The sequence below is a fragment of the Hipposideros armiger genome, unplaced genomic scaffold (genome assembly GCF_001890085.2).
Source record: "Hipposideros armiger isolate ML-2016 unplaced genomic scaffold, ASM189008v1 scaffold_128, whole genome shotgun sequence".
Classification (NCBI taxonomy): Eukaryota; Metazoa; Chordata; class Mammalia; order Chiroptera; family Hipposideridae; genus Hipposideros; species Hipposideros armiger.
In genome coordinates this window covers 95,111-106,661 of record NW_017731478.1, presented here as the reverse complement: position 1 = coordinate 106,661, position 11,551 = coordinate 95,111, and the positions used below count along the sequence as shown (strand labels likewise).

General features: G+C 47.2%; 2 protein-coding genes across 2 annotated transcripts in view; both read left to right on the top strand.

Annotated features, from left to right (window-relative positions):
* LOC109386029 (transmembrane protein 132B-like) overlaps positions 1-11,130 on the top strand; it is a 291,749-nt gene extending 280,619 nt beyond the window's left edge. Inside the window, exon 5 of the mRNA XM_019648876.1 lies at positions 10,870-11,130. Within this exon, the coding sequence (XP_019504421.1) occupies positions 10,870-11,130 (261 nt within the window). The remainder of the gene's footprint in view (positions 1-10,869) is intronic.
* The window catches only part of TMEM132B (transmembrane protein 132B), a 35,245-nt gene continuing 34,568 nt past the window's right edge, over positions 10,875-11,551 (top strand). The window contains 1 exon segment of the mRNA XM_019649027.1: positions 10,875-11,013. The gene's annotated coding sequence lies outside the window, so the exon portion shown is untranslated.

The following is an 11,551-nucleotide window of genomic DNA, read 5'->3' as shown; positions in this document are numbered from 1 at the left end:
GGCAGGTTGTCACACTCTAAATGTTGACTCAGCTTCTGACATTTTATCCATTGCCCTTTCAGTGTTGGGAAGGCATCTCCAAGAATTTCTTTAACGGGAAGCTACTTGGCTGGAGTCATTTCCCCTGGGACATCTTTGATCTCTTGGTTACAGCCACTTTTCTGATTTAGGGTATGAAGTTCACTTGCATTAAGCTCCTCTGACTGCATATCTATAGCCTCTTGAACTGGGGTTGTGTCAACACTTCCTCGGGCAACTATTTCTTCGATAACTCTATCTTCTATAACTGAAAGAGTCGTTCCTCTCACAATGAGGAATTTCCCCTTGGGGCACATGGCGGGCCGAAGTCCCAGGGGAAGGCAGGGTGATGGGCTATTTCTACCGTGCCCATGAGATCCCTGTCCATAGCCTTTACCTGTGTCACCCTGCTGCGGTCATGGAGCCCAGCCCTCACACTGGGGGCCCCCTTGGAGGCTGTGAGCACTCAATAGCAAAGCTTCAAAATACATGAAGCGAAGTTTTACATAGCTGAAAGGAGAAACAAACAAATCCGCAATAGTGGTCGGAGGTTTAAACACTTCTCCCTTGGTATAGGTAGAACAAGTAGGCGGAAATTCAATAAATTGGGTCTTTGAGGAAAGAAGTCATTGACCCATGTCCCTCAGGGCGTGGAAGGCACAGGATTCAAGGTCAAGAGTGACCCCAGTCTACCCTGTACACAGCGCCATGCTAGGGGCAGGCTGAACACCAAGTGCAGCCCCTTATTAAATGAGTCATAACGCCCTAGTAGACGTATTTCCCTAAAAAATAGAATACGTAGATCTTGCCCTGGAAAGATGCCATAACCAGCTGAGACCTTGGGCAGCCTCAGTTTCCTCCTGTAATGGGCGTGGTCCTCTCTCGCCTGCTTATCTCAGGGAAGCTGTGAATCTCTTGATGTAAAAGTGGTGTGAATGGCACGATGTGCTGTGGAAACGAAGTCACAGTTACTTTCGGGAAGGGTTAGGGAGAGTGTCAGGTGTAATTAGGGGAGAAAATTGGTTACAGCCCATTGAGCACACGGCTGTGGTGGCTCTGGCTCTGGTATGCACAGGGGTGTTAGCTGGTCTCTAATTGAGACCGACACCCTGAATGACTATTCCTCTCTAAATTAGGCAGTAACTGGATTTCGCCCCCATACTTATTAAATTGTGTTCAAGTCTACCTGCAAATTAGATAAGAGATGGGAGCGTGTGCTTGGCTCCATTTGTGAGAAGCCACTGAAAATGACTTGGGGGCAGCCAGTCCTAAGATCGATTCCAGCCCTGCCAAGTCGTCAACCACAACGTGAGGAAGTCAGTTCCGAGTCACAGGCACATGGAAAGGAGGCGGGCAGAGTCTGCAAAGGCTTTGCATCAGCCAGGAGGCTGCTGTTCTCAACTGACAGAAAGCCCAATCTGATTGGACAAACTGGGGTCATGTACCAGTCCTTCAACCAATCGCTGGAGTCGGAGGAATGCCTGATGATGATTGGCTGTAGGCCATGGTCTCAGGATGCATTTCTGGAGCTGGAGGTGGGCTCGGCCTCTGCCTGAAGAACCAAGTGAGAGAGGGGTCAGAGGTCAAGTTCCCCAGGGTGAAAGAGATCAGAGCAGATTTGGGACCAGTTTTTATATGATCATAGATGTCTGGGCATAGCCAGTGTCCTTCTTCCTGAAATAATAAGTCACCCTGTCCCCTCTCTCTCTTTGGGGTTTCGATGACTCTTCAAAAATAATTTCCAAAATGCACCATGACATATAAACATAGAAATTCAATGAACTCTGGTTCTGGGCATCAGTGAACACCGCACTACCTGAATTACTGGGTTCAGTAACCGTCTGCTTCAGTCATGCTTCTCCTGTCTTCCCAACATGAACAACAACTCCTTAATAGAAGTATCAAGTAAAGGCATAGATTTTTTTTCTTTGGATAGGAATAGGATTAGCTCCAATCAATGATCCAAAGCTGCCTGTCTGGGGCTCCCCTCCCCTTTTAAAATGAGCTTAGAGGAGTTTATGTGTGGGGGCAGCAAACCTGGAGGACATTGCTCCCAAGTGGCCATAAATATTCTTGTCCCTCTGCCGATGAGGCGACAGAGCCACCATGCACCCCGCCGCCCACACTGTTTGGTACCCCCACCCGTGCAGGTGTTAGGAATCAGCAGTCTCAGATCTTCAGTCAGTTTCCACCTTGTGTCCCAGCCAGTCGCACGTTTTAGAGAAGGTGCGCCGTCGACATCACTGGGGACCAGCTCCTCTCTCTCTTGCAAATGGCCAAGCGTCGTTTTCTGGGTTGATTCTCTGAAAGCAAAAATGAAGCTTTATGATGGTCCAGCGCCTGTGGGTGCCTGGTGCGACAATTCCTACTTACAGGTGAGGAGGTTCAGGCAGTGGACAATTGCTTGTTTTACAATTTGAGTTTATTATAAAAATGGAGAAATCACCCCTCTGGTTTCCTCAATGTAGTGAGAGATTNACAACCTTCGTGTCGAGCATTTATTAACTATTTGGCTCACGTTCTGGCTTCTTTTCCTATGAGCACAGTTGTGCGAGAGCAGGAGCCGGCCCCTGGCTGGGACCGGCTGTGTGTCCGGAGGCCACTGCTGGGGTGGCAGGTCTTTCTCGGCAGGCTCTTTGAGTGACAAGAACGATCTTGAGAATCTTGCAGGGTTTCCCAGCTCTGATTCCAGCTCTGAAGGGGTTTTGCTCAAGCACCTGGGGCAAAAGAATCCTGGTGTCATCAATGTGATATCAGTAACACAGAGTAAATAAAACTCGTGCTAGGACCCCACTTCCTAGCTTGTGCCTGGGCAGACATTACTAGTCAATCCCCGTATTCCCTTCCTGCTAGAGCCCAGATTCCTTGTCAGGACAGACCTCCCCTGAGCAACTACTGTGATTTGCAGTGGCAAGTGAGACAAACCTGGTTTTTATTTCTGGTAGAGGCTGTGGGGAAACGAGGAAGCATTTTAATAAGGATTGAAAAGCATGATGCTAATGAGGCCACGATACAGACCTCGAAGTTTGATATATTGTAGGGGAAAACAAAACAAAACAAAATAAAACATGTCCGTCTGGTTGCACTGGTACCAAGTCCTATATATCAGGACAGCCGTAGGCCAGAGGTTGTGAAATGACTGGCCTTGAGGTGAGTACAGACCCCCAGACATGCTCTGTTCAGCCAGAACAGTACTTTAAAGTACATATACTTAGATACCGACGTTCAAAACTTAGTTGATTTCACCCAAATTCTGGACTTCCTGTTCTCTTGCAAAGTCACCAGATCTCTGACACAGCCCCAGCATTCCTGCATGGCTGTAGTGGGCTCAGGTGAGTGGCACCTGTCCCTTATAGCAGTTGTCCCCTTTGAGCGCAGTTTGGGGTGGCTCTTTCGAGTTCACATCAGTCTCCCACTTTTCTGTCATTTGCAGCAGACCCACCTGCTTTGTTTGTGTCACCTCCCTGGTTGGGAAGGGGTTTGATTGTTGAGTCACCTCCGACTGGGACCTTGTGAGGCTCAGCCCCAGGCCGGGCGAATAGGACNGGCCTTTGCACATGTAATTAGGTCAAGGATCTCAAGAAGAGATCACCCTGGATGGAGGGTGGGTCCTAAGTCCACTGACTGGTGTCCTGAGAAAAAGGAGAGGGGGTTGAGATGCACAGACAGAGAGCAGAAGGCCCTGTGGAGACACAAGCAGACGGTGGAGTGATGCGGCCACAAGCCGCGGACCGCCTGGGCCACCAGGAGTGGGGGGAGGCAAGAAAGGACCCTCCCCCTTCCCCCCAAACTTTTGGAGGGACTGTGGCCTGCGATACCTTGACTTCAGACTTCTGACTGCTAGGTGTGTGAAAGAATAAATTCCTGCGGTTGTGAGGCATCCGTTTGTGGGAATCCGTGGTGGCGGCCCTAGAAACCTGCGCGCTTCAAGGTTCAAGCAAAGAAAGGATGCACTTGGATTTCATGTAATACAGCTGTGAGGACACAAACAGCTTTGCAGCCAGCATTTCATTACTTCGACTCCTGAAACACCACTCACAAATGCTGGGGGCAACACAGCTGAGTTACTTTGAGTGATGATGATCTTGTCAATGGCTCATTCTATATACTTATAACGTTAATACTTAAGTATATTAGGGGAAAGGTGGTGAATAGTTTATTAGATGGGAACAATAGCGTCTCTCCTCGGCAGCACACGTTTCCTCTTCGCAGGTTCAACGTGGAAAAACTAGAGCATAGGATGTACTTTTCACAGGGTTCTGCGTCTTGCTACCTTCTTTCTCAGCTTTTCCTCAGACAGGAAGTCTAAGAGACTTGGAGTGAAAAACGCGTTGTTTGTGGTCAGGTTTTCCTAGGAGGACACACAGCCTTGTTTTCTTGATGGACAGACCTCTCCAGAAGGTTTCTGACGTAGACCAACTCTTCCGAGGGGGGTTTTCATTCTTGAGGGGAACCTGATAAGCTTGGGGCTAGAGGGCCTGGGAGACGACTGGGGTTTGTCTTTCTGAGCACCGTGACTTCCCACATTAGCCCCTCCCCGTCTCCCCAGGCCACCTGCACTTCACAGTCCCCTGTGGAGACCATGAGAGCCCTCTAGCATATTGGTATTTATTCACCTGTTCCAACGCCCTTAGTATCTATCACCACGCTTGTGCTAAACGCCGGGCGTTCAGCAGTACCCACAAAAGCACATTCAGGAGTCGGCCGTGGGAACCATGACACGGCGCCGGGAGGCGGCACCTATAAAGTGCTGTGGGCACACATTGGGAGAAGTGGTCAATTCTGATGGGCGGGAAAGGTCCTGTGAAGGCTTCACCCAGGAGGCAACACCTCAGGGGAGCCTTGAAGGCTGAATGGAGGTTGGCCATGAAAAAAAAAAAGGAGGTGGGAGTAATGGAACCAGTAACGAAGCTTTACGAGCACCTACTGGGGGTCAGGCGAAGCTGAGGCTTTCTTGTCCTCGCCGCCTTGGTCTTTTTCTTCCTGCCAGGCACAGTCTGCCTTTATGTCCCCGACTCCCCCGCTCTCTGTCTTTCTGTGTTTGCCGCCCTCCGTTTGTCCACATCCCTCTGCCATTTTCTCAGTTTGTCGTGCCCAGTTTGTCTTTCTCTATACGTCTCCTTGTCTCTCTCACTCTCTGTCTCTTTCCTTCTCTCTCTTTCGGACCACTAGTCCTTCCTCTCCCTCCCTCTCTCTCTCCCACCTCCCTCTCTCCCTCTCTCCCCTCCATCTCCCTCTTCCTTATCCCCCTCTCTCCTCTCCATCCATATGTGGGGTCTGACAGGGACTGGGAATCTGTGGGAGCCCCCAGCCCAGGCTCTCGGGGGACTCGTCATGGTCACCAAGGCACCAGCCAGTGCACAGTAACCATACAGGAGGGTTTATTCACATTAAAATCAAGTCATGGCTGCGGGCTTAGGTTTCAATAGCGCTAAGCTTTTCCCCAGGAACATGTTGCTCACTAGTGCCGTCAGGCCTGGTTTAAATTTTAATTGAACAGATGTCGTTAGCTTGCCGGTCCTTGTCAACCGGAAGTTGTGTTAAATTTTAATTTAGCTCAAGTTGGATGAGAAGATTGGTTTTTTTTTTTTGCTTGTCTCCCCAGACAACAAAGAAACATTATTTACAGTTATAATTAAGGGGGCGCAAATAATTAAAGTAGAGGAAACACATTGAATTATTATTCAGTGTTGGAGCTGGGATGTGTGAGTCAACAGGACCCACCTGAGTTGGTGGACACGCAGGGGCAGAACACCCAGGAACCAGGCCAGACTTTCATCTCACGTGCATTCTCTGTGTCTCCCTGACTCTCTCTCTCTCTCTCTCTCAATCTCAATCTCTCTCTCTCTCTCCCTCCATCTCACCTTCAATGTTCTCTTTCTCTCTGCCTCAACGCACTCTGTTTCCGCCTGTCTAGCTCTTTTTAAAACTGTGTTTTCTTGTCTTCTCTCTCGTTCTGTCGGTTTTTCTCTGTTGTCCTTAAACCTGTGTGTCCGTCTCTCCTCTAGCTCTGTCTGACTCCGTCCTTCACTGTTGGCTGACCTCAGTGCATTTGATGTCTTCCTGAACTCCAGGCAGTGCAGGAGGCAATGGAAACAAACAAACAAACAAACAAACAAACAAACAAACAAACCATGGTCCTTTGTCTCATGGAGTTTGTTTATGGTCTCATGGCTTTAATCGGTTTTGTCCCCACCCCCTGTGGAACCTGCATCAGTGCAGAGAGGGGTAGGGACTCAGCCACTTACATGCTCTTGGCAGTGGAGATGAGCCTGTCCTTGTATATGACCCCTAAGCATGTCTGTTAAGGAGCATTTACCCCCTTACCTCCGAGTGACCAGGTGAATGAGCTCACCTGTGCGCTGGTGATGGCCGGTCGAAGCTCCGCCCAGCCCATGCTCTTCCCTGCAAAGCCACAACCAGGAGGCATCTGGACTGCACTTTCAGAGATACACGCTGTTGACGCCGAGTGCTGTCCTGTTGGAAGTAACTTTCTTCAGTGTCACACAGGGAGGCATAAAGAACTGAGTTTTGAAACCATTTCCTACTTTGTGGATAATAAATTATGATCAGAATCCAAAAATAGCCACCAAGAGAGGGGCGTGGGGCTGATTTCAGTTACATAACACACACCGTGGGACTGATAGCCATGCTTTGAGTGAGTCGGAGCCGGGGTCCTTGCTTATCTCCGAGGGAAGTTGATGTGTGTCTCGCGGCCCTGGAAATCAGAAGTGCGGGTGTCTGGGGGGTCAGTAGGGCCAGAGCAGGACTCAGAGACTCACATCCTGTGCCAGCGCCTCAGGACTGGGATCCAGGACCCCACAGGCTGGGGCAGGGGCCAGAGTGGAACAGTCCCAAACTCCGCCTGGTCATGGCTGAGGGCTTTGGCGCTACTTGGTTATTGCCACTAAAACTAGCTTCATGCTTCTAACACTTTTTTTTTTTTTGCAGTTTTTAAAATCAAAGCCTCTACAAATCTATCGTTTATCCTTAAAGTTTCTAGTTAGGCAAAGAAATGGGTTGTTGGCTGCATTTCACAGGTGAGAAGCTCAGAGGAGGACGCGCACACAGCCGCCAAGGCTGGGAGGGGGCCTCGCTGTCTCACAGCTGATGGTCACGTCCTGGGGGTTTGTGAGCAGATGTGGTATTCCGGCCAAATTAGGGAATTCTGGTCAGCCTCGGCTCCCTCATCTGCAAAATGAGGATGAAAGTAGTCATCCTTCAATAGAGATGTTTGAGATTAAATGAGATATTAATAAGACCAGTTAATACTTATCAAGTAGTTGATGTCCGAGCACTGCTCTTTGGTGCTATTTTTGTTATTAGATGTTAATATACCTTATACTGTATATGATTATAAATATGCATGATTATTAACAGATAATACACGGAAACCCCTTAGCACAGCGCCTGGCACTCTTCTAAGTGTTTAGCAAAAGTTAGTTGCCATAAATTATGTTGGCTGGGCACTTACCACATCCTATATCTTTATGGATTTAGTCATTGATTTGTCTTTATTTTTGTTCTTTTGATTCTCCCTATTATTTTAAAATTTCCTATGAGCCCGAATAAATGCGTTTCCCAAATTCCTTCATCAGAATTCCCCAAATGTTAACATTTTCCTCTCTACACAAACACACATTAGTCCTATTTTTATGAAATGTTTGAGAGTGAGTTACACACATGGTGATCTTCTATCGGTAAATGCTTCAGTGAGAATTTCCTCAAAACGCTTGCCTAGGTAGAGTGAACTTATCAAAATCAGGAAATCAATATTGATAACAAAGAATTATCTCATCCCCAAACCTTATTCACATTTCATCTGTTGTCCCGCTAACAATCCAGAATTATGCATACATTTGTTTCGTCTCTTAATCATTTTAATCTGGGATTTTCTCAGCCTTGCTCTTTCGGACTGGGATGTATTTGAAATGTACAGGCCAGTTATTTTGAGGGTGCCCCGCCCATAATTTGGGGTTGTCTGATGTTTTCTCATTATTAGACTCACTTGTTTTGGGGGGAGGCCCTTCAAAAGTGATATTACATCCTTTTTCAGGATGTATGGTATCTATTTATTCTATTACTAGTGACATTATCTTTCATCACATGGATAACGTGATGTATGCTAGGTTTCGATACCGTAAAGTTACTGTTTTTCTCTTCGAAATTGATAAGTCTCTTGCACAGAGATACATTGACATTGTACAAATATCTTGTTTCTTATCATACATCTAGCCACTAGTAGCTTCTGTAATGATTATTGTCTGAAATAGTTATAGTAATAAGTGGCGGTTGCCAGATGGTGGTATGCTAATTTCATCATTCTCTTTTGCATTTATTCGTTTGAATTCTACCCAAAGGATGGTTTCCTTTCTCCCCTGTTAGCTTGTTTATGTCAGTGTGGACTCAGAGCTCATCATAGATGCCACATACGCAATATATATAGTAGATTCTGTGTGTGGTGCATGAGACTATCTACACTACCTACAGTAGATAAACTGTATGGATCAATGATTCCTTGTCTACATGTAATTATTTATAGGCTGTAAAATTGTCCGGGATCGGCCAGTGGAGGCTCCTGTGTCCTGATTGGCCAGTGGAGGCTCCTGTGTCCTGATTGGCCAGTGGAGGCTCCTGTGTCCTGATTGGCCAGTGGAGGCTCCTGTGTCCTCTGCACAGTTATCCCAGCACTATGTTACCTTCTGGCTTATGACACATTGTAGCTCCTTGTCTTGGCCTTCCTGTGCCTGGGCCCTAGAAACCGCCATTTCTCCAAGTAGCTCTGAGCCCTTTCCTTGGAGAATGCTATTTAGAGCGGAAACCTGGATCTAGCTGTGCTGATTGGGAAAGGTGTCATTGTTCGTGTTCAAGCCCTTTCAGCTGACAGAACAAGGGACCATGTTGTACATGCCCACATTTACACACTCACACTCACACACACATAATAAACACGTGTACGCTCACCCGCTCACCCTCTCCCGAGTCCCTGACGGTCCCTCCAATTCCGACTTATGGCTGTGGAATTCACACTCGCTTTCTGTTTTGAGGCTAACTTCTCTAGCAGTGAGAGAAGCCGGGTTCTCATTATTCAACGTATATTATTTGCTCAACCCTAAAATTCACTAAAGTATTTTTGGAATTGCTAACCCGTACTGCGGTGGAAAATAAACCTAAGTAAAATTCAATACGTGTTTCCAGATATTTTGATCTTTCACCCTGAGATATATAGTCAAAATAATAAGGGCCGGCCGAGTGGCTCAGTTGGTTAAGAGCTCGCTCAAGAGTTTGAGCTCTGAGCAACAGCGGTTCGAGTCCAGCCCGAGCTGAGCAGCCACTGNGGTGCCTGGTTCCCAGTTAAACGCCTGCCATGCAGCTCTTATGGGCAGAACATGTCAGCTTCATGTTCAAATTCACTGGGTTTCCCGAAGCACCTCACATCATTGAAGCACACGTCAGAAGTGAGCTGGTTCCCCTACCTGGGAGAATTCAGGCCGCTCTCACACCCTACAATCTCCCTCCTTCACAGCTTCATAGAGGCGTAACTGACACAGCGCATCGCACCTATTTAAAGTCGACAGGTTTGATGTACCAAGTGGTGCAACCCCAAAGTCAAGATAATAAACGTATCTTAAGTCCCAAACTTTCTTCACGCCCACTTGTAATCCCTCTCTCCTGTCCCTTGCCACTCACCCCCAGGCAAACGCTTATCTCTGTCCCTGAAGATCAATTTTCGTTTTCTGGAGTTTTATATAAATGGGATCATAGAAAGTGTGATTTTGTCTGGTTTCTTCCACCCAGCGTAATGAACTTGATAGACCAGTAGTTCATAGTTTGTATCGATGCGCCGTATTCCATTGTAGGGACAAGCCACAGTTTATCCATCAGTCGATGGACATTTGGGCTGCTCCTAATTTGGGGCTATTACAATTGTTGCTGGTTTGAACAGTTATATAGGTTTCTGCCTGGATATGGGCTTTCATTTTTCTAGGAGTAGAAAAGTGGACTCATATGGTACGTGTGTATTTATCTTTTTAAGAAACTGTTAAGCTGTTTTCTAAAGGGGCTGCACCATCTTATATTCATATTATATTATTTATGTTATGTTATATTAATTACATTACATTACATTGTATTTAAGAATGTATAGTGGACAGGTTTTGAGAGTCTAGTATCTTCATGTCCTATCAACTCTTGGTGTGATTTAATTTCAGCCATTGTATTAGGTATGTACAAGCATGCCATTTGGTTTTAACTCGCATTCCCCTACACATTAATGATTTGGAGCGTCTTTTCACAGGCTATTTCACATCTACACACCTTTGGTGAAGCAGCAGTGCAGATCTTTTGCCCATTTTAAAAATTTGGTTGTTTGCTTTTAGTTATTGAGTTTGAAGAGTTCTTCTGGTTACAAATCCTTTATCAGTGAAGTGATTGAAAAATACCTCCTTCCAGCCTGTGGTATGTCCTTTCATGACCTGGAGGGTCTTCTGAAGAGAAAAAGCNGTACTTGGGGGCTTGGGGGGTGGTGCTGGTCAGCTCAGGAGGACAGAGGGCCATATTCTGTGACCAGTCCTCTTATTTGTGCTGTTGTCTTTTTTAATTGGAAACTAAAATGAAGACTCTGTTCATCATGCTAATAAGCTCTGCAAAAAGGCAGCCGCCTACCCCATGGACCTTGAGCCAAGGCTGGGCAGCTATTGAAAGAGCGTGAGTGCTGGGTGTGAGGCGCGCCTGCAGGACAGGCAGTGTTTTCCGTTGCAGAAAAAGCACCGAGGCAACTTGGTCAGTCCCCCTGCCCACTGCTCCTGGGCTGAGCCTGCTTGCTGACATGCCCTCTTCTCCCCTGTGTAGGACACGGAGATTCTGAACACGGCCATTCTCACTGGAAAGGCTGTTTCGGTTCCTGTCAAGGTCGTGGGTGTCCAGGAGGATGGTTCTGTGGTGGACGTGTCGGAGTCGGTGGAGTGCAGGTCTGCGGATGAGGACGTCATTAAGGTACAGCATCCCCCAGGGGACCAGCCCTCTGGGGACCCGAAGGGCCTGGCTCTGACCGAGCCGCACCCCAGGCTCCGAGGGGCTGGGGTCAGGGTGACCACCCTGGGGAATGAGTGACTGACAACACGGACCCACCCGGGGGCAGGAGGAAACTGAGCAGGGGGTGCTGCTTCCTCCCCCTGGAATGGGGACCCCAGCCTTAACCTTGAGCAGAAATAATGTCCTTCCCTTCCTTTTTCTCACAGAACAATATTTCCCTATTTTCATCCATCTACATGCCATTTTCTCAATTGTTGCCAACTTCCAGTGCCAAGTAATATTATTTACTTGATGTTTTCTTTAAATGCCTCGCTTTTTCAAACTTAAACACTGTTTTATCCTCATTATGAGACAGCAGAATCCATGCGCTCCATGTCCTTTTTGTTGTTGTTAATATAGATGAAAATTAATGACTACTAAGTTTAAATATATGTGCATCCCTGTGCCAACTAACTTGAGTATTACCAGTGGGACACAGCTTACAGTTTGGGAAACCTGA